The sequence below is a fragment of the Erinaceus europaeus genome, chromosome 7, assembly GCF_950295315.1.
Source record: "Erinaceus europaeus chromosome 7, mEriEur2.1, whole genome shotgun sequence".
Lineage (NCBI taxonomy): Eukaryota > Metazoa > Chordata > Mammalia > Eulipotyphla > Erinaceidae > Erinaceus > Erinaceus europaeus.
Window position 1 is genome coordinate 102,657,570 of NC_080168.1, and position 27,960 is coordinate 102,685,529.

Below are 27,960 nucleotides of genomic sequence, written 5' to 3' on the forward strand. Positions count from 1 at the left end.
GAAAGGATTAATGAACAAAAACATAAGGTAGGAGGGGTACAACTCCACACACTTCCCACCACCCAATCCCCATAACCCACCCCCTCCCATGATAGCTTTCCCATTCTCTAGCCCTCTGGGAGCATGGACCCAGGGTCGTTGAGGGTTGCAGAAGGTAGAAGGTCTGGCTTCTGTAACTGCTTCCCCGCTGAACATGGGCGTTGACTGGTTGGTCCATACTCCCAGTTTGCCTCTCTCTTTCCCTAGTAAGGTGTGTCTCTGGGGAAGCTGAGCTCCAGGACACATTGGTGGGGTCTTCAATCCAGGGAAGCCTGGCCAGCATCCTGGTGGCATCTGGAACCTGGTGATTGAAAAGAGAGTTAACATATGAAGCCAAACAATTTGTTGAGCAATCATGGATCCCAAGCTTGTAATAGTGGAGAGGAAGTGTTAGGGAGGTACTCACTGCAAACTCTAGTGTACTTCTGCTTTCAGGGATATATTTTGCAGTAGTTTATGGATATGTGTGCACATAAGCTCTCTCACAGAAACTGGTGTATATCTAGGTTATGGGACTTTGTTAGAAAGTGAACTACCTGAGATGAAATTAGAGTGTACTATAAAAGGAAAGGTCTCACCCGAGTAATGAAGCTGAAGGGTTGTCATTCCACACGTGAAGTCTCTGGACACAGTCTGAGGTGAAGCATGTTGAGGTGGCAATCGTTGCGTTGGTTAGGTTGTGATCGGCGGATGCAATAGTATTTGGTTTGGATTGGGAGATGCATATGGGGAAGTGGGCCCTATCCAGGGGTTCCAGGACTGGGGGAAGTAGGGGCTCTATAGTGGAGATGTGAGGTTCCTGCTCTAATTTGATCAGGTCCTGCTTTTAGTTTCCCTTTCAGATCTTCTTAGTCAACTTCTGTTGATGAGTGGGATCATCCCATACTCATCTTTATCTTTCTGACTTAGTTCACTTAACATAATTCCTTCTAGCTCTGTCCAAGATGGGTCAGAGAAGGTGGGTTCATTGTTCTTGATAGCTGCATAGTATTCCATTATGTATATATACCACAGCTTTCTCAGCCACTCATCTGTTGTTGGGCAGCTGGGTTGCTTCCAGGTTTTAGCTATTATGAATTGTGCTGCTATGAACATAGGAGTACACACCTCTTTTTGGTTGGGTGTTATGGAGTCCTTGGGGTATAACCCCAGGAGAGGAATTACTGGATCATATGGAAGGGAGGACCCATTTTCTTCAGGTATTGCATAGAGTATGTTGTCCAGCCTCCCTTTGGAGGATGGAACATTCTCTACCATTGTTAGTATCATAGATTTAAGATATTTTAATGCCATTATTGTAGATTTTTAGAATGTTCTGATATATAGCATATTTTAGGTGGTCTGACTGTTTATAGGAGACCTTACAGAACTTCTTTCAGGGCAGGCTTGGTGATAGTTGATTCTTTCAACTGTTGTTTGTCTGAGAAAGTTTTTATGCCTCCATCTAGTCTAGCAGGATACAGTAGTCTTGGTTGAAAGCCTTTCTCATTGAGTACTCGATAGATATCTTGCCATTCCCTTCTGACCTGTAGTGTTTGTGTGAAGTTTATTGCTAATCTTATGTGTTTTCCTCTGTAGGTGACTCTTTGGTTTTCTCTTGAAGCCTTCAGGATCCTTTCTTTTTTTTTTTATTTAAGAAAGTATTAATTAATAAAACCATAGGGTAGGAGGGGTACAATTCCACACAATTCCCACCACCCATTCTCCATATCCCACCCCCTCCCCTGATAGCTTTTCCATTCTCTATCCCTCTGGGAGCATGGACCCAGGGTCATTGAGGGTTGCAGAAGGTAGAAGGTCTGGCTTCTGTAATTGCTTCCCCGCTGAATATGGGCGTTGACTGGTCAGTCCATACTCCCAGTCTGCCTCTCTCTTTCCCTAGTAGGATGGGTCTCTGGGGAAGCGGAGCTCCAGGACACATTGGTGGGGTCTTCAGTCCAGGGAAGCCTGGCTGGCATCCTGATGACATCTGGAACCTGGTGACTGAAAAGAGAGTTAACATACGAAGCCAAACAAGTTGTTGAGCAATCATGGACCCAAAGCTTGGAATAGTGGAGAGGAAGTGTTAGGGGGATACTCACTGCAAACTCTAGTGTACTTCTGCTTTCAGGTATATATTTTGCAGTAGTTTATGGATACGTGTGAACATATGCTCTCTCTCACAGAAACTGGTGTATATCTAGGTTTTGGGACTTTGTTAGAAAGTGAACCACCTGAGATGGAATTAGAGTATACTATGAAAGGAAAGGTCTCACCCGAGTAATGAAGCTGAAGGGTTGTCATTCCACACATGAAGTCTCTGGACACAGTCTGAGGTGAAGCATGTTGAGGTGGCAATCGTTGTGTTGGTTAGGTTGTGATCGGCAGATGCAATATTATTTGATATGGATTGGGAGAGGCATACGGGAAAGTGGGCCCTATCCAATGGTTCCAGGACTGGGGGGAAGTAGAGGCTCTATAGTGGAGATGTGAGGTTCCTGCTGTCTTAGGGAGGATCCTTTCTTTATCCTTATTCCTTTCCATTCTAAATAGGATGTGTCTTGGTGTCTTTAAGTCTGAGTTAATTCTGTTTGGGACCCTCTGGGCTTCTTGAACCTTTATGTCTTTGATGTTGTCTAGAGACGTTCTCAGCTATTATGTCCTAAAGAATGCTTTCTTCTTCTCCCTCTCTTTCTTCCTCTGTCTCTGTTGTTTTCCATATCTCTTAATCTCTTTTTGAGATCTCTTACTTCTTTTTTAGTTGTCTCTAATTTGTCCTCGATCTTGCTAATTCTGTCTCCAGACTCATTGATTCTATTCTCTCTCCCCTCTACTGTTTTCTGGAGTTCATCTATTTTGTTACCCTGTTCTGATACTGTTTTAGTTTGTTCAGCTAGTTGTGTGTTTAGCTCAGCTATTTCAGCTTTCTGATAACCTTGAGATAGTGTTTTCTTCCAGAGTCTCATTTGTTGTTTCTGCATTTCTGATGACAATTCTTTCAAACTCTTTCCTCACTATTTCCTTAACAAACATTTGGATGTTGACCTCACTATTTTGTTTTTCAACCTTTGGGGGGCTTTTAGCTGGACTCTTTTCCTGGTTCATTTCTCCAGTATTTCTTCTTGTTGGTTTAACCATTCTACATAGTATGTTCTGAGGTCCCTCTCTCAGTATTTTTCAAATTACTGGTCACTCTTTCCTGGATTGACTTGTGTCTAAGTAAGTTACTTAAAGAGTTCGCAGTTGTGGAAATTAACAGTTGTTTCAGTATTATTTCAATCCCTGAGTTGGAGCAAGGTGCCTGTTAAAAGCCTCTTTTGCTATTTTTTCTTCCCTGTAGGATATGGGAACCTGAGGACTTTTAAACTATAAGTAGGCTTCTTAGCTTAGTCACTGATTCCTGACCAAGAGATAAAGCAGGGTGGGGGAGAGATAATACAGTGGTTATGCAGAGATTCTCACACCCCAAGGATCCAAAGCTCCAGGCTCAATTCAGCTTCTCTGCCAAGCCGGGCAGCACTGCTGGGCCCTGTGAGTTTCTAAACAAGTCCTGTTTATAGCCTGTAGGTCCTGAGGCAATTATTCACTATGTTCTCATCAGGATAACAATGTGGAAAGGCTCCTACTATACAGTCCCACTGTTAGGTCATCGAGGTGTAGCTCTTCCTCTGAGTTTCCTGCTCAGTTCTCTTTTCCCATATGTCAGCACAGGGCCTCCCCCCTGCTGCTCTAGCCTCAGAGGACAGCAGCAATGGAGACTCACAATTGCATTTGGTTAGTCTTAGGGGAGTCCTCTCCTCCCTTCAGCAGTCTTTTTGTTGGTAAAGCGGATTGGAGGTGGTACCTCAACAGGTAAATTGCTGGACTATTACCAGCTGCTCAGTCTCTCCTTAGGCTCCTCCCTGTCCACAAGCCACTCCTGTTTGCACTCACTAGTGGTTTGTTGGGTTCCTGAAGTTGTTCTAGCCCTACCTTGTTGTGGTCCCAGGAGAGGAGAGAAACAGCTGCTGCTGCTCTGTAGCCGCACCTCTGGAAAGCTCCTAAACTTAGTTTCTGTGTTGATATAAAGCCATCCAAGTTCTGATGCCATTGGTGGCAGGTGTTCCCTCAGGAAAAATTGAAAGGAATCAATCTTGGGTCCTGAAACTAATTTGAATTTTTGGGGTGAATATGGTGAGAATTTCACGAATCACCCAATTAGTTCCATTCTATGGACAGTGCGAAGAACACTCAAGAAGGTAGGTGCTCTCCTCTACCTCTTTGCTTTCTGTAACAAGTTTCCTTGTCTAACCTTGCACTCACTCTATAATACTGTAAAATTTTATCCTTTTTCTCCCTACTATCTCTCTCTCACATACAGACATACTCAGTCTGAGGTCTAGCTTTAATCCTTTTTCAGAGGACCTTGTGCAAGGGCTAGCTTGCTTTGATTAACATGATAAAAGAAAAGGTGTAAAAAAAGGTCATAATCAAATAAATACGTATTTTGATCATATCACATATTGCCTCTATATTTTAGATTGTTCTAACAGCACATTCTAATCTAGTCACTAATTGTTCCTGCTTCACCAAGCACTTACTGACAAAAATGGTCCTACTGCAGTTAGAAAGGAAATCAAATCTGCATTATGGAATCAGCATCATTGTATTTCTAGTTTCATGCATGGTAGATCCCTTATAGAGCTATATTTAATGCACTTCTAATTAAAAAGAGGGGGAACGTGTCCAACTTTCTCAACATTGTCTCATTTTTTGTTTTTGTTTGTGCAGCTCACCATGTTAAAACGGGCACTTGCGAGGTGGTGGCCCTCCACAGATGCTGTAATAAGAACAAGATAGAAGAACGGTCACAAACAGTCAAGTGTTCCTGCTTCCCTGGGCAGGTGGCAGGCACCACAAGAGCTGCTCCATCTTGTGTGGATGGTGCGACTTCTTCTATTGCTACTGTGACACTGTAGATGACAGAACTTCAGTATAATGCTGTTATCTCAGGTCAAACTTGGAGAACCACACTGTAAATCATGAGGCTGATACAGGGTATTTGGGAGATATTCTGAAATCCAAATCCTTTGTAAAGTGGTGTGAGATCTTATGATATTTGTAACCAAGAGGCATTTATGAGGTTCAGCAAGACCATGTGACTTATTTTGATAGTAAAACATACTGACTAACCATCAGGGTCTGGGTGTTGGTCTAAATTGGTGAAGAACAGTGAAAATATTGAGTTGTCAGAAAGGTCATAACATACTTTTTTTCTATGCAAAAATGTGTTATGAGTTTTTTAAGAACCCAACAGATGATTAAACATGGATTTCTAAGCCTGTGAATGGTTCTTATGAAAAATTAAACACCATCCGTATGAATGAATGCTTAGTGGGAGACAGAATTTATGTGGAATATATTTTATAGAGATCACTTTATTGGAGAAATGCTGATTTACAAGACATATTGTCATAGGCGTGTAATTCCTATGTAGAAAATGTTTATGGAACTGTAGCAAAACATTTATTAGAGGGCTCACCTAATTACAATAGGAAATAAATCTTTATATGGGCCTATTTAATTGATACTACCATCAATAATTTCAGTGATTATCTTAGCAGGTGCACTTTTTGCCATGATTGTTACTGCCCACAGTAAAATTTTGAAAAATTGCATTAGCTTTAATATCCTCCTGACTTACAGCTGTTGGAAATATTACACAGATTCTAAAAATTTTTAATTAATCATGGACTCATTTTCCTATCTTTTTGTAAGTCAGTGCATGCATATTTTCAAATAGTTTCTAGTATTTTAATTTTTTTTAATATTTATTTTATTTATTCCCTTATGTTGCCCTTGTTGTTTTATTGTTGTAGTTATTATTGTTGTTGTTGTTATTGGATAGGACAGAGAGAAATGGGGAAAGGAGGGGAAGACAGAGAGGAGGAGAGAAAGATAGACACCTGCAGACCTGCTTCACCGCCTGTGAAGCGACTCCCCTTGCAAGTGGGGAGCTGGGGTTCGAACCGGGATCCTTATGCCGGTCCTTGTGCTTTGCGCCACCTGCGCTTAACCCGCTGTGCTACAGCCCGACTCCCTAGTATTTTACTTTTTATGAAAGCCATATATTCACATAAAAAAAACCTTCAATAATGTACCTATTCTTAGCAAAAACTGAATTTTACATTTAAAATTGTGTTAAACAGGGTAGACCTCATGTTAAGTTTTCTTTCCAGATTAAAACAAATTTGGAAAGGTCTTAGAAATGATTGTACCTTTGGGGAAAGTAAACAGCACACCTCAAGACCTAGTCTACTTAGTGGGGGGAAATATTGGTGACTTTTGCTCCTTTTAAAATGTGTACCCAGAGAGCTAACAAGCCCAAAGAGAAAACACTGAATTGATTTTCTTATCTCCTGTAGCTTCAATAGTGGAACAGAAATGGTGGTGCCATATGCAGCCATGTCTTGAGGGAGAGGAATGTAAAGTTCTTCCAGATCGAAAAGGATGGAGCTGTTCCTCTGGGAATAAAGTGAAAACAACTAGAGTAAGTGGACATCCAGCCTGAGAAAGCAAAATGCTTCTTTCTGATTTAATGTGGAGCGTGTGCTGTAATATTTTTAGTGGTGGCTATAGAATGATAATATAGTTTTTCATAGTGCATTTTCCCATTTCCTCTCTAATTCATTGTCATAGCATACTTTTACATCCTTCAGAATAACATCTGTATTTTACCATCACCTATCATGTTACCTTGTAAACAGTATTTTTTTTTTCAAGATTGTGCCAGCAGTGTGAATCCTCCATGGATGCATGGGGGACTTAAATGCTGGTAAAAGTGACCCAACCGTATAGTTCTTTTAGCAGGTAGTAATCTAAATACACTCCTGAAAAACAAAGGACTATCAATTTGTCTTTTATTATTTTTTTATTCTTCATTTTTTTTGTGCTTTCATATTAAGAAGTGGAATTTTTTGTTGTTGTTGTTGTAATTCTTTGTATAGCAGTGGTTTCTGCCATGTATAAATAGTAGTATGATTGTCCATTTGCCAGTCTTGAAAAAGGTAGCCATGGTGGGCCCAGAAGCTCTGATTTGGCCAGCTTCAGCCACAAATGGGAAATCCAGAAGTTAAGTAAAAATAGGTTACAAAGTAACTTAGAGCTGTTCTCAGCCAAAATCTATTTGCATTTTTTAACACAAGATATGTTGGCCTTATGGGATTACCACTGCAAGCAAAATGGTGCAAGAAATGATTAAAATTCACAATAATGTACACCCTCCCTTATAATTGCCCATATCCAATCTGGAGTACTCTAGTAAACCTAATGTTAGGGAAAAAGCAGCCAGCCAAAAACAGCAATGAGGCTTACTTGGCCTTAGTAAAAATGTATATACTTTCCAGAACTGACTACAGATAATGGCCGGGTAAATTCTTCATTTAAGATTACTTTGGAACTGAAATTGTACTTTTAACTATAAATGAAACTATGTCTTCCTACTGTCTTTGTATCAGGTTCAGAAGGTATACACGTTGAGCCATTTTCTTTTTGCCCTAAACAAGCAGAAAGGGGGAAGAATAGAGAACCCTTTGGGAACATCAAAGTTTGCATTATGTTCTTCAGAGTCCCAAACATTTATTCAGAGAGGTAGAAGCAAGCAACATTTGTTCCCTAACCCCCTGTTTTTCATGTTAAAGGTGGAAACTTGTCTATGACATCTGTAATCATATATTGTATTACATTCAAGAAATCATAACTTAAATCATAAAAGCCCTTGATTTTCAAAAACTAACTTTCAAAAATAAAGAACATTCACAGCATCATTAATAAAATAGTCCTTCTAGGGGAGTCGGGCTGTAGTGCAGTGGGCTAAGCGCAGGTGGCGCAAAGCACAAGGACCGGCAGAAGGATCCCGGTTCGAACCCCGGCTCCCCACCTGCAGGGGAGTCGCTACACAGGCGGTGAAGCAGGTCTGCAGGTGTCTGTCTTTCTCTCCTCCTCTTTGTCTTCCCCTCCCTCTTTCCATTTCTCTCTGTCCTATCCAACAACGACAACAACAACAATAACTACAACAATAAAACAACAAGGGCAACAAAAGGGAATAAATAAATAAATAAAATAAATATAAAAAAATAAAATAAAATAAAATAGTCCTTCTAGTGTGAAAGAGCACATAATTACATGCTAATTATATAAAATACATGTAGCAGGGGAAAAAAGATGTGGAATTTGTAAAATTTGAGAGGAGGATTTTTGACAATATTGTTAGAAACCTTAGGGGGAGGGGCTGGGTGGTGGTACACCTGGTTGAGCACACATGCTACAGTGTGCAAGGACTCAGGTTCAAGCACCCAGTCTCCACCTGTAGGAGGAAAGCGTCACAAGTGGTGAAGCAGTGCGGCAGATGTCTCTCTGTCTCCCTCTCTATATTCCCCTTCCTCTCGACTTCTGGCTGTCTCTTTCAAATAAATAAAAACAATTAAAATGTATAAAAAGAAAGAAGCCTCGGGGGGGCGGGGGGAAGACTGTGCTTCATTCCCTTTACTGTTTTAATATTCTTTCTCTCAGGATCACCTCCTAAAAAAAGTAAGAATCTGTTTTTAAGATTTACAACCCTTGACTGTTGGTATGGACTCCATAAACCAGTAATCATTGCAGCTCTTATGTTTGATTTTTGCCCAAGGAAAATGAACCTCACTTCATATTATACAAAACTTTATATTTCCATAGAAATAGTTTTGTGCATCATGAAGCCTAAGTCTATTCTCATATACTTCAGATATTTTCTGGGCATCTTTTAAGTGGTTGGAATTTTTTCATCTTTATTCATTTATTTAAAGTCCCTTAAGCAGGCAAGAATTCTAATTTTTTAAATATTCCTTCAAATGTAAATTAATTTTAAGGACCTCCAATATTTTAGTGTATAATGCCATGAAAATCAACTATACTTAATTTTCTTTACATTCTATTAATATTTCTTATAATCAAAGCAACAAAAATAAGTGTGAAAGCACTTGGTTAGCTCTTAATATAGGCTGGTCACTCTAGTGTATTCCAGTTGCTATCTACTTTCTCCAACCACAGCAATTACTAACAAGTGTACAAAGATAAATGTCATGATTCCTGCCCACTAGCAGCATGCCCTTGAGTGGGGAAATGAGTAGTATGCACTTGCATTATTTGATATATATGTATATATATATATATATATATATATATATATATATATATATAATTCACCGATAAGACACTGGGCTCACTGATAAACATATGAGTAAATATTGCTAGGGTAACAGGGACAGTATAAGCCTTTCAGTTTTGTCATCTACCAATGTGAGGATGCTGAACTAGGTACAAGCCAAGTTTTTCTAACCAACACTTATTTGATTTCATGTGCTATGCACACTTTTAACTTCCTTTCCAGCAAAATTTATATGAACTGAAGAACTGGCTAGTCTTGAAAATAGTTAAGTCTTGTTTTGTAATTCTTTCCTTGTAAAGGAGAAAGGAGTCTCACAATGTTTTACTGATTAAAGTCTTAAGTCATTCCCTTCCAGATGCTACCAGATTTTATGCCAGGCTTCAGTTGCTGCCTTTGTTGGTAGAACTGAAGTGTCCAGGGATGCTATTTCAGGAGGAAGGCAAAGGAAGAACACAACAAAGGATATGTATATTTTCCTACCATAAGGTGTTAATGATTTTTGTGAATTCTTTAATCATAGTTCTGTCCCTTTGTTTTGCAAATGCTATCACAGGTTTAGGACAAATTCTTCCCTGACCACTCCTTTCTTAAAATATGTATTCCTCATTTATTTGTCCTTATATTTGCTTAGGCCTCATATTGCACCCTTATTCATAGAGCTGAGAATGACAACCTTGAGGTTTTTCAAACTATTTTGGTAAGAAATGAGAAGTATATTTTGCATTGAAAATCAAAATAAAAACAACACAAACACACTAAAAGTTTTGACTTCTAGTGTTCCTTCATCTTTTTCTTCCTTGCTTCCTTTCCTCATCCTTTCAGAATGATTTTTTTAAAATATATATATATATATTTTTTATTGGATAGAGATGGCCAAAAATTGAGAGGGAAGAAGGAGGGAGGGAGGGGGGGAAGAGAGAGAGAGAGAGAGAGAGAGAGAGAGAGAGAGAGAGTCCTGTAGCCCTGCTTTGCCACTCAAAAACTTAACCCTGCAGGTGGGGACTAGGGACTTGAAGCCAAGTCCTTGTACTTTGTAATATGTGCGCTCAACCAGGTGTGCCACCACATGGCCCCTTGCAGAATGCTTTTTAATGTGATTCTAGAAATGAGCCCACTGAGCTACCCACCCTCCCCCTAATTTGCACTGGGAGGGGCAAGAGGGGACAGGAAAAGACACCAAAACATTGTTCCATTTACTTGTCTCTGTGATTGTTGTTACTCTGTGGTGCTGGGGATTGAACCTACCACCTCAAATATGAAAAGCCTCTACCTCTGAGCCACTACCACTCTCTACTTTCCTGGTACCCTGGTAGCTGATTTTTTTTTTTTAACCATTATATTACAACATGCAATTTGAAAGCCACTACTTCAAGAAGAGGCATTTGATTACTTCCTGTGTCTGCTTCAAGGAAGTGAGAAACACCCACAAATTATCTTTCAAGTGAGTGAATCTTACATTTTAAGTGAAACTGCTTTATTCCATATTTTGGAGTAAAATTTTCTTAATATAAAGTATATATTTCATGGCAGAGAATGTACATATTGTATATTTTCACTCAACAAGAATTTATTGTCTGGTATTATTCTCTGTTTTGGAAAATAACAGACAAAAAAAGAAACAAAAATAAAAAAGAAAGAAAGAAAAAGGACATGAAACCCAGAAACCCAGAGGGCATCTCTACTATCATGGGGCCTGCATTTTAATAGAGTATATTGGCTTTCTATTGCTGCTTTAGTAAATTCAGTAACATAATGCAGTATTTCTTAATTATCCGGAGGTCTATTCGCTAAGGACACTATGACTTGGTTATTTTTTCTGATCTATGTTTTACCTGACTAAATCAAAAGGTATGGGGACCAGGGAAATATTGGATTGTTGGAAAAGTCATGATGCAATTTTCATAGGAAAAAGTTATCTGGTAGAGCACAGGACTTGTATGTCTGAGGCTTCTAGTTCAGTTTCTGGCACCATGTGTACCGGAATTGTGCTCTGGTTTCTCTCGCTCTTTCTCAAGTCTCTTATATGAAATAAGTACAAAAATAAGTAAATATGTTGCACTACAAAGCTGTAATTCTGGAGACTCTTGAGAATATGCTTTCAAAGTTGCTCAGAACATTACAGAATTAAGTCCCTTATGAGTGTAGTTATGAGATTAATATATATACATATATATGTATATGTGTATATATATATGTATATATTCCCTTAGTAGCTATCATCTGTAGCTTCTCACTTCTTTCAGCCCACCTACTTTCTTAATCATATCTACTCAGTCAACATTAAACCAGTCATGGCTTAGTGAATTTTTCTTTTGCTTCAAGTCTCTCTGAATTTCTACTTTTCCCATCTCTCCTCTGCTTTATTCTTCAATTTTTTAAGAGCTTAGTGATTACGTTGTTCCCACCCAGATGATCTAAGAGATCTCTCTATTTGAAGGTCATCTGATTAGCAACTTCAGCTACATTGCAATATTTCTTCACAGCAGTATTTTTATTGTTTGTATAAACAGGAGGACAGAAAACTTGGTGGCACAAATTTGGAATTCTATCATGTATAAGCAGATGAAAATAAGAAGTATTTTCATAGTGCTACATTTATATGGTGCTAGGTGCCATGGGAGTTTGTACATTTCTATAAAATTTTAAAGGTGATGAAGGGGTAAGTTGCAGTGCTGTCCAGAGAACAATCCTGTCTGGTAAAGCAAAGGAGGAAGTACAATGGAAACCAACTAGGAAACTCAAATCAAAGTATGAGAAGTGAAGCTAGGGTGACTGATGTGGAGTGAGCAAGGGCAAGCAACTGAATTTAGGGCTAATAAGGGAAATCATAGTCAAGTAATAGAAATGATGCTACCCACTAACAGAAAGTCCCATAATATATCCACACACACACACAAATGGACATCTAATATATGACAAAGGAGACAAGACCATTCTATAAGGAAAAGAAAGCCTCTTGTTGAGAAAAACTGGAAAGCCACATATAGAAGACTGAGATTAGACTATCACTTAACTCCATACACACAAATTAGTCTAAGGATTTAAAGACTTGAATTTTAGACCTGAAAGTATAAAATACATAAGTGAAAGGCAAAGGTCAAACACTTCACCCTCCATTGGCAGGGTAAAATAAAACAAACAGAACTACATCAAATTAAAAAGGTTCCACACAGTGAAGGAAACTTTTACTATGGTAAAGGCAATCTAAAATTTGGGAGAAGATACTTGGGCATCACATTCTGACAAGGGATTGGTATTGGCAATTTATTTAAAAATTATACAGTACAACAACAAAACTAGTCCAGTTAAAAAATGGACAGTAGGTCCAAACAGTTCTCTAAAGAAGACATTCAGATGACTCAGACATGAAAAAATGCTTCACATCACTTATCATTAGAGAAATAAAAATTAAGAACACAATGAGACACGACTTTGCACCTATGATAAAGGTTTATATTAACAAAACAGGGAAGAACAAATGTTGGCAAGATATGAGAAAAAAATAAATAAAAACTATTGTTAAAATGTTGATGGAATGCAAACTGTGGCAACCCCTATGGAAAACAGTACTGAGAGTCCTTAAATTAAATATAAATGGAAATACCTTATGATCCAGCAAGACCACTCCTAGGTATATATTCAAGGGACATGAAATATTCATTTGTAAAGATTTGTGCAACTCCATGTTCATAGCTGCTCTGTTTACAACAGCCAAAATGTAAAAGCAACCTAAGTGCCCCAGGGCAGAAGACTGGATAAAATAGTGTTGCCTGCCTGCCTGCCTGCTTGCCTTCCTTCCTCCCTTCCTTTCTCCCTCCTCCCTTCTAAAAATAACACTACTAAATCAAAAAGGACTATATTGTATCATTTGGGACATATTGATGACACCAGAGGTAAGTGAAGTAAGTGAAGTAAGAGGTTAGTGGCACCAACTGGATTGCTCTGCTCATATGTGGAATATGTGTGACTAAAGCAAATTAACTCCTCAAATAAAATGATGGCCAAACTGTCTCTCAGACCTCATAAACCCACAGTATTTATTGAGGTGCAGTGTGTAGTTACTTATACTCATTATGTATGGGTGTGAAGCTATAATCCTGAAATCTTATAACTTTGTCAAATACTATTAAATCATTAATAAGAAATTTCAAGAATTGATACTACTGTTACATAAGTGGGCGAGAGAGGACAAGTATTTGAGTGTTGGGTTAAAACATATGAGGCATCTTATGAGTGACTTAAAATTCTGTGCTGAGTAAGGTGTGTATTGCCATTATGAGATGAAGGGAACTGTGGGAAAAACATGTCTAGTTTTCATTAATAGCTGCAGATTCTGGGTTATCAAATGGAAAACAAACATTGGCAAAACATCTTTATATTTAATAGTTAAGCAGAATAGGTGGGAAATGCCTTAATATGGTACACATTGAATCATGTAAGAAAAGCTTTAAAATTTCAAAGGACATGAACATTTAAGGAAATAAACTGAGGAATCATGTAATTATAACAATAATAAATTTAAAAATATATTTTTTGTATTATATTTTTTATTTATTGGATAAAGACAGAAATTAAGAAGGAAGGGAGTGATAGGGAGAGAGACAGAGAGACATCGCAACACTGCTTGACCACTTGCAAAGCTTTTCCCCTGCAGAGGGGGACTGAGGGCTCGAACCCAGATCATTGTGCACTGTAACATCTGTGCATCATCACTCACCCCCTATTTAAATGTATTTTAAAATCTGTTTTTAAAGAGATATGGGAGGAGAGTTACTTTACTAACTTAGAGCTTGTGTCTTGCCTTGCCAATTGCCCAGGTTAGAGCCTGGCACCACATGGCTGGTGCCATGCATTTGAGGAAGTTCTTGTGATATGCTACTTCTCTCTATTTCATCTATAGGAATGAAAAGGCAGCACTGAGGTGGTGAAGTCATGCTAGCATGAGGTCCCAGCTCTTTCAAATAAATGAATAAAAATGAGATGTGAACAGAAATGAACTTATTAAATCTAGATTTTCTTCAATTAGACATTTAATTCAAAGGTGCACAGGACACTAAGTTAGGTAGGTGTCCAGCATATAGCATTAGTAAATGTGGAATTTTAAAAGTTAAGAGTTGCTGACTTAATAATGTAATAGGAAAATGAGCCTCCTTTGATATTTATTATAGGGTTATTAGAAATTAGTACAGAATTAAAAATCATTAGAGGTATAATACAATAGCATGGCCTACATCTTTAAAATTAAAATAGGCAACTTAAGTGTTTTGGATTTCATGTAAGATTTGGGGCTTCACTATTCTAGATCAGCATTTCCAGACAAGGGAAAGGGGGCCAGGCAGTAGCATACCAGGTTAAAAGCATATACTGCATACCAGGTTAAAAGCATATAGTACGAAGCACAGGGATCCTGGTTCAAGCCCCCAGTTCCCCACCTGTATGTGTGTGGGGGGGTCACTTTGCAAGTGGTGATCGGGTTTGCAGGTGTCTATCTTTCTCTCCCCCTCTCTTTCTTCCCCTCTCTCAGTTTCTCTCTGTTCTATCTAACAGCAACAATAACATCAACAACAATAATAATGGGAAAAAGATGGCCACCAGAAGCAGTGGATTTGTAGTGCTGGAGGTAACCCTAGAAGCAAAAAGAAAGCAAGAAAGAAAGAAAGGAAGGAAGGAAAAAAGGAAGGAAGGAAGGAAGGAAGGAAGGAAGGAAGGAAGAAAGAAAGAAAGAAAGAAAGAAAGAAAGAAAGAAAGAAAGAAAGAGGAAACAGAGGGAAAGACAACACCAAAGCTTTCTTCAGTTCAGGGGGGCTCAGGCTCAAAACTGAGAAACTGAGTTAAATGCACAAGATAAGGAGGTAAAGCAGAATACTATCCAGGAGAGCTATCTTGTTGGCTCTTTAAGTGCCTTTTCTTTTCTTTATTTCTCTTCCTGTCTCTCTCTTCCTTCCTCTCTTCCTTTCTCTATCTCTCTCCCTTTCTCTCTCTCTCTCTCTCTCTCTCTCTCTCTGAGCCATTTGAGCTTTCTTTCTTTGTTTTTTTTTTTTGCCTCCAGGGTTATTGCTGGGTCCCAGTGCCTGCACTACAAACCCACTGCTCCTGGAGGCTATTTTTTTTCCCTTTTGTTGCCCTTGTTGTTTATTGTTATTGTTGTTATTGGACAGGACAGACAGAAATTGAGAGAGGAGGGGAAGACAGAGGGGAAGAGAAAGACAGACACCTGCAGACCTGCTTCACCATCTGTGAAGTGACCCCCCTGCAGGTGGGGGGCCAGAGGCTCAAACGAACTGGGATCCTTACACAGGTCATTGAACTTTGCTCCATGTGCACTTAGCCCCATGCACTACTGCCTGGCCCCTGCATTTCCTTCCTTCCTTCCTTCCTTCCTTCCTTCCTTCCTTCCTTCCTTCCTTCCTTCCCTCCTTCCTTCCCTCCTTCCTTCCTTCCTTTTAAATTCTTGACAGGACCGAGAAATTGAGAGAGGAAGGGGAGACAGAGAGACACCTACAGTACATGTTTCATTGCACTCAACTGGGCACATCATCACCCAGCCTTTAAATGCTTTAATTTTTTTTATTACTTAGAAGCAAAGGGAGAGAAAACAAGAAATAACATTTTTCTGGCACTGTGTTGCCAGGAATCAAACTCAGGATACTCATGACTGAGAGTCCAACACTTTATCCACTGCACCTCCTCCTGGGCCTCTCTATAAGAATAGCATTTGAACCATGTGCTTAATTGTAGGTGTCACTCTCAATATTGTGCTTATAGTCTTCTTATACTAAAGTCGTAAAAGTTCATATTCTGTAATGGAATCTGTTTGGGCATCATAGCATTTCATTGGCAGCTGTGAAAGTACAGTTTTAGACTATTGCATTTATCCTCTGGCTCAGGGCAAGATCGCTTAAGTGGACCAAGGGCAAAAATGAGCTTGGTGTTTATTCACTTTGAAGAATGCTTTCATCTTTGCTTTGTTATTCCAAAAAGAATAATATCTCATTGGACTTGGGAAATGAGCCTAGTAGAGCCTCTATACCTTTCTCTTTTTCTATTGTGGGTCACATTTGTTCCATTAAAAACATGAATAATGATCCCTGTATACATTGCTCCCATCTTCCACTCTTTACATAGATGCTGTGGATTTTAAATCCTTTAATGATTCAAAACCATCTTCTTTCTTATTTTCAGAAAGTAGGATGAAGGAAAAGAAGATCAAAGTTAATTTCTCAACAGGCACAGAATCCAAACAATGTATCATTTGGTTCTGAGATTGAACAGGAAAACACAATACTCTAGTGTGTGTGTGCCTCATATGAAAGTTAGACTTGAGCTTCAACTTGTTATTGCGAGTACTCATTTATGTTCTAGACACCAATTTTAAGTGAGCTGGCTTGGGGTTGTGTGTGTGTGTGTAGTGGGTAGATGTAGCCTAGCAGGTAATTTATCTGGGTGGGCATGTACCATGCCATGTGTGCAAGCCCCAGTATCATCACATGGTAATGTCTAACAATGGGTGAGGCATCAGTACAGAGGTGTTTTCCCCTCTCTATGCTAAATAAAAAGAATTTAAAAGTCAGCCAAACAGTGGTGGGATAATGCATGTTTGATGCTTTTGTAAACAACTGGGTATTTTCCCCAGAATATAGAAACATTTGATGTAGCATGTTTTTTTTTTTTAATATTTATTTATTCCCTTTTGTTGCCCTTGTTGTTTTCTTGTTGTAGTTATTATTGTTGTCATCGTTGTTGGATAGGATAGAGAGAAATGGAGACAGGAGGGGAAGACAGAGAGGAAGAGAGAAAGATAGACACCTGCAGACCTGCTTCACCGCCTGTGAAGCGACTCCCCTGCAGGTGGGGAGCTGGGGGTTCGAACTAGGATCCTTACGCTGGTCCTTGCACTTTGCACCACGTGTGCTTAACCTGCTGCACTACCGCCCGGCTCCCAATGTAGCATGTTTTAAATTATTTGAAGCTGTATCATGAAAATGAGTTTTAAAACAAACAATAACAATAAAGAACAGAACTAGGGACCATACGGTGCACCTGGTTAAGCACTCACATTACAGTGCACAAGGACCCGGGTTCAAGCCCTGGCCCCCACCTGCAGGAGGAAAGCTTCATGAGTGGTGAAGCAGGGTTGCAGGTGTCTCTCTGTCTCTTTCCCTCTATATCTTCTCCTCCCCTCTCCATGTCTCTCTGTCTCTATCCAACAATAAATAAATATTAAAAAAGAAAAGAACAGACCTATTCTTTGTGATTAAAGAGAGACATAATTAAGGTTAAGTTAGTTTGTTAATTTCTAGATGGTTTTGAAAGTGTTCTCTGGGAAATGGTAAAGCCCTCATTTTGTGAAGTTATGAATTTGTGACTTAAAGAATAAGGAGAAACTCAGGGCTGAATTTAGTTAAAACAACCCCAAACTGCTTATCAAACAAATGCATGTGGAACTTAAAACTAGTTGATGGATAACTGTGTGTGCTATAATGGGAAGCAGGGTTCCTAGAAAGGGGGTTAGGATAGTTTGAGGTCTTTTGACTGCCTTTTTAAAAAAAATATTTATTTATCCCCTTTTGTTGCCCTTGGTGTTTTATTGTTGTAGTTATTATTGTCATTGTTGTTGGATAGGACAGAGAGAAATGGAGAGAGAAGGGGAAGACAGGGGGAGAGAAAGACACCTGCAGACCTGCTTCACTGCCTGTGAAGGGACTCCCCAGCAGTTGGGGAGTCAGAGGCTCGAGGCTCGAACCAGGATCCTTATGCCGGTCCTTCGCTGTGCTACCGCCCAACTCCCCGTGACTGTCTTTTAAATATAGTGCTGGAAGATTTGGATGTTATTCTGTAAGTACAAGTGGTTCAGTAAAGAACCTTAAGGAGGAGAGATCTGATTTACCCTTTAGAATCTCTAATTGTCTGTCTGTAATGGAACAGGGAACTGAGGGAAGTATGAAATAGTTGCTCTGGGCTTACACAGCAAAATGACACGGTGGACATATGGAAGGCTAGGAGGTAGAATAGAACTTAATACTTCACTGAAAATGATAAAAAGAAAATTTCAGGAAGTCTCATTTTTGACTTTACTATTTGATAATATTGATAAAGACAGGATGAGGTGGATATATCAAGTGTATAATTAATGCACATGTGTAAACATAAAGACAGGTATTTAAGACTACTAATCTCCTAGATGGTCTTAAAATAATTAAGACTTGGGAGTTGGGCGGTAGTGCAGCGGGTTAAGCACATGTGGTGCAAAGTGCAAGGACTAGTTAGGATCCGGGTTCAAGCCCCTGGCTCCCCACCTGTAGGGGAGTCACTTCACAGGTGGTAAAGTTCTGCAGGTGTCTCTCTCTGTCTCTCTTCCTCTCTATCTTCCCCTTCTCTCTCAATTTCTCTGTCTCTATCCAATAACAAAAAACAAAACAAAACAAAATTAAAACTTTCCCAGCAGGAATACACAACAAAAGAAAAGCACATAAGTACCTTAGCATATAATGTAAAGGAAGGTGCCTACAAAGAAACATGATGAGTGGGCAGTGACAGAAGGACTTTTCTGGGCAGATGACCCCACCAATGTGTCTTGGAGCTCTGCTTCCCCAGAGCCCCACCCCACCAGGGAAAAAAAAAGAGACAGGCTGGGAGTGTGGATCGACCTGTCAATGCCCATGTTCAGTGGGGAAGCAATTACAGAAGCCAGACCTTCCACCTTCTGCATCCCACAATGACCTTGGGCCCCCAGAGGGTTAAAGAATAGGAAAGCTATCAGGGGAGGGGATGGGATATGGAGTTCTGGTGGTGGGAATTGAGTGGAGTTGTGCCCCTCTTATCCTATGGTTTTGTCAGTGTTTCCTTTTTTTTATTTTTTATTTATTTTCACTTTTTGTTGCCCCCTTTTTATTGTTGTTGTTATTGATGTCATTGTTGTTAGATAGGACAGAGTAATGGAGAGAGGAGGGGAAGACAGAGAGGGGAAGAGAAAGATAGACACCTGCAGACCTGCTTCACCAATTGTGAAGCGACTTCCCTGCAGGTGGGGAGCCAGGGGCTCGAACTGGGATCCTTATGCTGGTCCTTGAGCTTTGCGCCATATGCTCTTAACCCATGGCACCACCACTAGTCTTCCTAGTGTTTCCTTTTTATAAATAAAAATTATAAAAATAAGCAAATTCCAGGGGGCCAGGGCTATTAATTTATACAAGGATATTAAACCTATGTTAGATAATGTGGCCTTTAAATTTATTTCTGAAAATGGTTATCGCAAATACTGAAAGTTCATGATCATTTGAATGTTCTGTGCTCTGTTGTGATCTTTAAAACATGCCTCCTAATTGAATGGTATCACTGGTAACACATTCCAAACAGAGCAGAATATGCCTCTATTTAAAATAGAATGCAGTGCTAGAAACAGTTTAAAAATAGTGATAAATATGGATCTTTAGCAGAATTACCCTTAAAGATGAATGCTTGGTATGTGTCTGACTTCATGGTTGACTTCGGGAATTCAAAGTTTTAGAAACCAGGAATATTTTCTGTTCTGACTTCACAGTCAGTTGTATTGAGTCAGTAAATCACTGTCATGTTCAGAGGTGGCAGGATAGAGATCTGTATCATCACCACAGGAGTATTTGGCAGTTCGAAATTGCATAAACTATAACCCTTCTACAACGTAGAGGTGGGCAACAGCTTTTGATGCCACTCAAAGGCAATTTATCTCTTTAGCACATAATGACTAAATAAAATAAAAATATTACGTGATATCAAGATGAATGAAACTGTTTTCCACCATTACTTCTCCTATTTTACTACCATGAGAAACATCCACAAAATGCTTTGTTGACTAGACTGCTGTCTTACTACTGACCTACTTATAAGGAAAAATTCGGTACTGAGTGAATTAAAATTATTTTTAAAATTTCTACCAGTTATAAAATGTGTGAGGGGGGAGCAAAAGAAATTGTGGATGTGGCCATGGTGGTAATAGCACTAATTAAAATGAAAATAATTTAGGATTGCCACCAGCAAAAATAATATTGGGACTTTATAACATTGCAGTATCTTAAAAAGCTTTAACGTATATTACAGCAAAACTGAACCATTCAATTGAAATGTAATATAAGACATAAAACCTAAATTGCCAAATTAAGTCAAAGAAACAGTAATATTTGTAGTTTATATAGTCAGGGAATTCAATTTAGAATAATGTTTAGTATTGAACTTATTAAAGATGAGGGTTATGTGGCTGTTGAATGTGCCTTCAGCTCCTGTGGTTCAGTATTACTGCTTTGCTCCTTTTAAGGGGCAGTACTAGCTTCCTGTGATTTACAGCAATACTCACCCAAGTCAATAAAGGACCACTCTGTCAAGGTTCTGCTTACTGCTTGCTATTTTACCTTCACCTTGTAATGGTTGTTCTCTTCTTATAGTTACCATGTTATTTTTCCTTTGCATATTCTATTCTTAGTTCTCTTAAAATAAAATCCAGACTGGGAGAGAATGACAGACTATGTAATTCTAGGCAGTATACATTCATTTTTCAAAGGATGTTCACAAATAATTGAATGTAGTCTCTGCTTTGCACCTTTAACACACCCTTTTCTTGAAAGGGCTGTTTGAGTAACTATGGAAAAGAATTGATTTGGTCAGATTTTTTTTTCTAACATTCATATTTTTTTTATTCCCCCCCACCCCCCTCTAACATTCATATTTTAAGATGCTTTTATTCTCTCTTGAAATAAATACAATTGAATATCAACAGATACTTTGGCTGATAGATTTTAACTAATATGATTAGAAATCTCAGCCTCAAACTTCAGTTGCAACATCTGATTTGTAAGATTACTGAAGGCAAATGTCTGGCCAGAGAGTCAACCACTGTTTGCAATTAAATTTCACAAATGAAATCAACTTACTGAGAACACCTTTGTATAGATAATGTAAATGATCTGTCTCTATATTATAGCTTTGAGGTGTTCCTCATTGAAATATAAGAGAATTACCTAATGAATACAATTTATGATAAAATTGTTAACGAAAACTTGAAAAATTGATGTTTCATCTATATATTGGTCTAAAGATGCCCATGTCATTGAAAATGTAACACATCACTGTTGACAACAAAGGTAAAGATCTCTATTCATAAGGGAAATTATTCCTATCAGTAGATGAAACATATCTGGATTAAAAGTATTTTCAGTAGCACATGTTAAGCCACTCATTAATAGTTCAGCCTTTCTAGGGTTATTGAACTTACAGAAAGATTGTGGCATTATTAGGATGGACCTGGTAACTTTTTAATCTATGCCCATTTTTCACCCAGCATAGCAACCATTTATGGTTGCTGTGCAATCACATTATGTCTGCCCAATTTTTCAAGGTTCTACCAGCCAATTATTACACCCCCAGTACTTGTGTACTGTGGTTCTCTCGTCTTATCCACAGAAATATACACCACAGATACTAACTCCATAACAAGATGAATACTTGCTTGCATATTATGTCCAGCTCTCTCAAATACTGGTGAATTTTATTAAGATGAGCATGGGTCCTGGTGCTGCCATCCTGTGCTAATGCTTAGTGCAGTGTATGTCAAGGCGAGTGTTGGCAATGGGACAATTTCTATTTTCTCTTTAACCTTTTATGATGTCCTGTGTGTTTGCTTTAGAATAAGCATACCTGATTTTCCAAAGCAGATTATTATTATTATTATTATTATTATTATTATTATTATTATTTTGCCTCCAGGGTTATCACTGGGGCTCGGTGCCTGCACTATGAATCCACTGCTCCTAGCGGCCATCTTTTTTCCATTTTATATTGGATAGGACAGAGAGAATAATTTGAGAGAGGAGGGCATGACAGAGAGGGAGAGAGAAAGATAAGACATCTATAGACCTGCTTTACCACTGTGAAATGACCCCCCTGCAGGTGGGGAGCTGGAGGCTCAAACTGGGATCCTTGCATGGGTCCTTGGGCTTTATACTATGTGCACTTAACCTTGTACACCACTGCCAGACCCCCAGCAGTTCATTTTTTATCTAGTGCTAAATAGGTACTACATAAATGAGTCATAACTATAGATCAATTCCTGCTGTAAAACTTCCTCTTGTAAAAACTAGAAAAGGGGTAGTTTTTCTAAGAGCAATGAATGGTTCCCATCAAGAGAATGTTTCTATCAAACTAAGCTAGAAAAAAACTAACAATTATATTCACTATAAACTGATAATTCCCCAATAAAAAGAAAACAAGTTTAAATATTTTAGCCATAGATGATCTTATTTATTCATCAGGCAATAACAGAATAATGATTTGTTCAGAACGTTGAGGGCAAGATAATATTTATTGCAATCGTCAATCTTATGTCAACTTAGCTGGATCATATACTCAACTATTTAGGTAAACAATATCCTGAATGTGTGCTCCTTTTTTAAAAAAATTGGAACAATATTGCACTATAACATTACATAAGTTTCAGATTTGGGGGAGGGGTGTATGGGTAGGGTAGTGGGGTTGAGTTTTACATTTCAGTCCATAAACATTGAGTAAAACAGATTGCTTCAATAATGTGGGTAAGCTACAATAAGCAAAAGGCCTAAACAGAACAAAAGGTAACGACTCTCTGTTTCTGTTGCTTTGGAAGACTAATACATTTGGATACTTTGATGGTAACCGCAATTTTCAAAACTTTTTTTCTAAGAAGTATACTAACGACTCTCTGACTGTTTCTGTTGCTTTGGAAGACTAATACATTTGGATACTTTGATGGTTACCGCAGTTTTCAAAACTTTTTTTCTAAGGAGTATACAAGCCTTTGTTGCCATGTTAGCATTACAGAGTAAATATGTCTTCTATAGTATTTTCTTGGGAATTTTTAACTAATATGGATATGACCATCCTGCATTTTTTGCATATTATGGTAACTTAATTTGATATTAGAATATTTATAAATTATTAAGATATTTGCATGAAAGGAAAAGGTCCCAAATTACTGAAGACTCCAAGAAGTCTACTAGCTTTGACTTAATCATCACAATAGCTACATTGCCAGGAATGTCGTCCCCCACCCCCTCTTTCTCTTTCTTCACCCTTCTACCTATTTTTTACAATGGTTCTTCTTTGGCTCAGTAATAAATAACTGATGTATTCTGTTCATGCTTCCAAGGATGGTGCAGATATGAAGAAATAAGTCTGTAGAGTCACATCTGGATTTAAATTCAGATATTGTAACTAACTATGTGCCTTGGACAAAAATGTTTAAACATCTTAGCTCCTTTGTTCATCTATGCGATTAAAACAATTCTGTATCTGCCACATCCATTTCTAATATGGATTAAATGAGTTAATATTTGTAAAGCCTTAAAAATTTTTTTTGATCTAGTATAAAGGCTGTATGGGCTTCTGAAATAAAATACATAAAATAAACAAGGAGTTGGGAGTCGGGCGGTAGTGCAGCAGGTTAAGCGCATATGGTGCAAAGTGCAAGGACTGGCATATTGATCCCAATTCAAGCCCCCGGCTCCCCACTTGCAGGGAGTCGCTTCACAGGCCACAGTGAAGCAGGTCTGCAGGTGTCTATCTTTCTCTACTCCCTCGGTGCTCCCCTCCTCTCTCCATTTCTCTGTCCTATCCAACAACAACGACAACAATAATAACTACAACAATAAAAAAAAACAAGGGCAACAAAAGGAAATAAATATTAAACAAAAAAATTAAAAAGTAAACAAGGTGTTATAAGCGTATAAGATAGACCAGCTTCCTTATAATTCAAACACGAGCATTATTATTCCACTGTAGTCAGTCTTGCATAACAAATACTAAAGAGAGTTAGATTGAAACTTCTTTTACTATATCTATTCATATAAAAGCAAGGTTTTTAAAGAGATATTTAATGTAATTCTTGTTACTTTTTTTTTCTTTTTAATTGGTATTGCTCTGCTCTGGTTTATGGTGGTGATTGGGCTTGCACCTGGACTTTGGAACTTCAGGCATGAGAAGAGCTGTAATTCTTTAAAGATACTTTTGTTTGTACCTATCTCTTTAAAATTAGATATGCATAAATTCACTTTAATGATTAAACATTTTGGGTCATTCCAGTTATCTTCCAGAGTATTTATTGGAGGTAGGTCAGGTGAGACTTCTGATTCACAAGTTTCTCCCACTATCTTTACATAGTGTTCCTATTTGGTAGCTGTAGGTTATTGGGGATAGAGGGCAGGTCATGACCCAAGCCTAGAATTTATACACCACATCATACCAGATAATAGTGGTTTACTTTCAGATAGAGAGGTAAATCTGAGATCAATTTAGGGGCACCTTCTCTAGATTTATGCCTCAAGCGAAAAAAAAAGTTTTCCTTTTTACAGCTGCTAGGCATTGGCTTTCCTTCTTTCTTTTCTTTCTTTTTTTAGAAATAATTTTTATCAGAGCACTACTCAGCTCTGGCTTATGTTAGTGCAGGGGATTGAACCTGGGCATGAGATTCTCTTTACATAACCACTATGCTATCTACCCCCATCCTTAGGCAGAGGCTTTCAATACCATTTCTTGAAGTTTTAACAGAGTACAATGTGAAAGTTTTTTTCCTGATTACTGCTTTTGTTGATATTAACTCAACTGGCACAATACAAAGAGAACCTTACATTTAAAAACTATCCTTACGGAAGCCATTAAGTATGAATCCACCTTCTTTTACCCACCTTGGATGGAGCTTGAAGGAATTATGTTAAGTGAGATAAACCAGAAAGAATGAATATGATATGATCCCACTCAAACAGTAGTTGAGAAAGAACAGAAAGAGAAGCAAAAAACAGAATTCCACTGGGTTTATAGTTGGTGGTAGTGGGGTAAATTTTCAAATCTACTGTTGGGGGTAGGGACACAGACCTCTGGTGGCAGGAATGGTGTTAATACATACTCCTAGTAACAAAGTGTTATAAATCATCATTTATGAGGGGAAAAATACATTGAATGTCTTGAGCTCTTTAAATACATAACTTTCAGTTCTGAGTATATATTCCTTTAGTCTAAGCACTTAATTTTCCAAACAGTAAACACTGAATTCTGACACTAGGCTTAATTTGTTAATGCATTTCTAATAGCTTTTTGGAAATAGTAAACCACCTATAATCTTAGAACAGGGAGACCAGAAACAACAGGTTCTGTAAGTATCTAAAATATAGTTATTTGTAAATAGCATTGAATGACATAAGTCATGGAGAGGTCTTGTATGGTACAGTAAATCCTAACCATGGAATTTCCAAAGTAAACTGAGATCCCAAATAACTTGGTTAGAATCATTATTATCTGTTCCTTCTTAAATTCTAAGACAGCAAGGAACCCTGCTTTATCTCTTGGTCAGGACTCAGTGATTAAGCTAAGAAGCCTACTTATAGTTTAAAAGCCCTCAGGATCCCATAACCTATGGGAAGAAAAAGCACAAAAGAGGCCTTTAAACCACTGAGCTCCAAATCAGGGATTAAAATACTATTGAAACAACTGTTAACCTCCACAACTGTGAACCCTTTAATTACCTTACTTAGACACAAGACAATCCAGGCAATAGTGATAAGTATTTGAAAAGTACTAAGAGAGGGAACTCATAACATAATATATAAAATGGTTAAACCAACAAGAAGAAATATTGGAGAAATGAACCAGGACAGGGGTCCAGCTAAAAGCCCCCCAAAGGGTGAAGCACAAAATAACAAGTTCTACATCCAAACACTAGCTAAGGAAATAATCACAGGAGTGAGTAAATATTTTGAAAGAATTGTCATTAGAAATAATGACAAAACAACAAATAATGACAGAAACAACAAATAAGACTCTGGAAGAAAACACTAATTACCTCAAGGTTATTAGAGAGCTGAAAGCTGAAATAGCTGAACTAAGAACACAACTAGTTGAACAAGCTAAAACAGTATCAGAACAGGGTAACAAAATAGATGAACTCCAGAAAACAGTAGAGGGGAGAGAGAATAGAATCAATGAGGCTGAAGACAGAATTAGCAAGATTGAGGACAAATTAGAGACAACTAAAAAGGAAGTAAGAGATCTCAAAAAGAGATTAAGAGATACTGAAAACAACAACAGAAACATATGGGATGACTTCAAAAGAAACAATATACACATTGGCTTACCAGAGGAAGAGAGGGAGAGGAAGAAAGTATTCTTCAGGCCATAATAGCTGAAAACTTCTGTAGTCTAGACAACATCAAAGACATAAAGGTTCAAGAAGCCCAGAGGGTCCCTAACAGAATTAACTCAGAATTAAAGACACCAAGGCACATCCTATTTAGAATGGAAAGGAACAAGGATAAAGAAAGTTTCCTGAAAGCTGCAACAGAAAACCAGTCACCTACAGAGGAAAACACGTCAGTTTAGCAGCTGACTTCTCCACACAAACACTACAGGCCTGAAGAGAATGGCAAGATATCTATCAAGTACTCAATGAGAAAGACTTTCAACCAAGAATACTGTATCCTGCTAGACTGTCATTCAGACTAGATGAAGACCTAAAAACCTTCTTAGACAAGAAACAGTTGAAGGAATCAGCTATCACCAAGCCTGCCCTGAACGAAGTTCTGAAAGGTCTCCTATAACAGTCAGACCACCATAAATATGTCATCTATCAGAACACTCTAAAACTCTACAAGAATGGTGTTAAAATATCTTCAATCTTTGATATCAATAAATGTCAATGGCCTGAATTCACTTATTAAAAGACAGAGTAGGAAGATGGATCAGAAAACACATCCCAACAATATGATGTCTACAGGAAATCCACCTAACTCAACAAGACAAACACAAATTCAAAGTGAAAGGATGGAAAACTATCATACAAGCCAATGGCCCACAAAAAAAGGGCAGGAACAGCTATTCTCATATCTGACACGATAGATTTTAAAATAGATAAGATTTAAAAAGATAGGAATGGACACTACTTAATGCTCAGAGGATCAGTCAATCAAGAGGACTTAACAATTATTAACATCTATGCACCCAGTGAGAAGCCATCTAAATACATCAAACGCCTACTGAAAGATCTACAGCAATATATTAACAGCAACACAGTCATAGTAGGGGACTTCAATACCCTACTCTCTCAACTTGACAGATCATCCATGCATACAATCAATAAAGACATAAGGGAGCTAAATGAGATAGATAAAATAGAACTATTGGACATTTTCAGAGTCATTCATCCCAAGAAAGTGGAATATACTTTTTACTTAAGTCCACATGGGTCATTCTCAAGGATAGACCATATGTTAGGCCACAAAGACAGGCTCAGCAAATTCAAGAGCATTGAAATCATCCTCAGCATCTTTTCAGACCACAGTGGAATTAAATTAACACTTAACAATCAACAAAAGATTAGTAAGAGTCCTAAAATGTGGAAGCTCAACAGTACACCGCTTAACAACTACTGGGTCAAAGAGGAAATAAAGGAAGAAATCAGTATGTTTCAGGAGTTCAATGAAAATGAAGACACAAGGAATCAAAATATTTGGGACACAGCTAAGGCAGTACTGAGAGGGAAGTTCATAGCCATACAAACACACATTAGGAAACAAGAAAAAGCACAAATAAACAGCCTGATGGCACATCTTAAAGACCTAGAAGAAGAACAACAAAGGAACCCTAAAGCAACCAGAAGGACAAAAATCACTAAAGTTAGGGAAGATATAAATAACATTGAAAATAAGAAAACCATATGAAAGATCAACGAAAGTAAATGTTGGTTCTTTGAAAGAGTGAACAAAATC

The 27,960-nt window shown here is 38.2% G+C and overlaps 1 protein-coding gene across 2 annotated transcripts in view; it reads left to right on the plus strand.

Moving 5' to 3' along the window:
• Positions 1-27,960, plus strand: part of TAFA2 (TAFA chemokine like family member 2) — a 532,745-nt gene that overhangs the window by 478,388 nt on the left and 26,397 nt on the right. For both annotated transcript variants that reach the window (XR_009550796.1, XM_007516875.3), the window contains exons 3-4: positions 4,789-4,941; positions 6,423-6,547. Coding sequence is in view for 1 of the 2 variants with exons in the window: in XM_007516875.3 (XP_007516937.1) it covers positions 4,789-4,941; positions 6,423-6,547 (278 nt within the window). In the remaining variant the exon portion in view is untranslated. The remainder of the gene's footprint in view (positions 1-4,788; positions 4,942-6,422; positions 6,548-27,960) is intronic.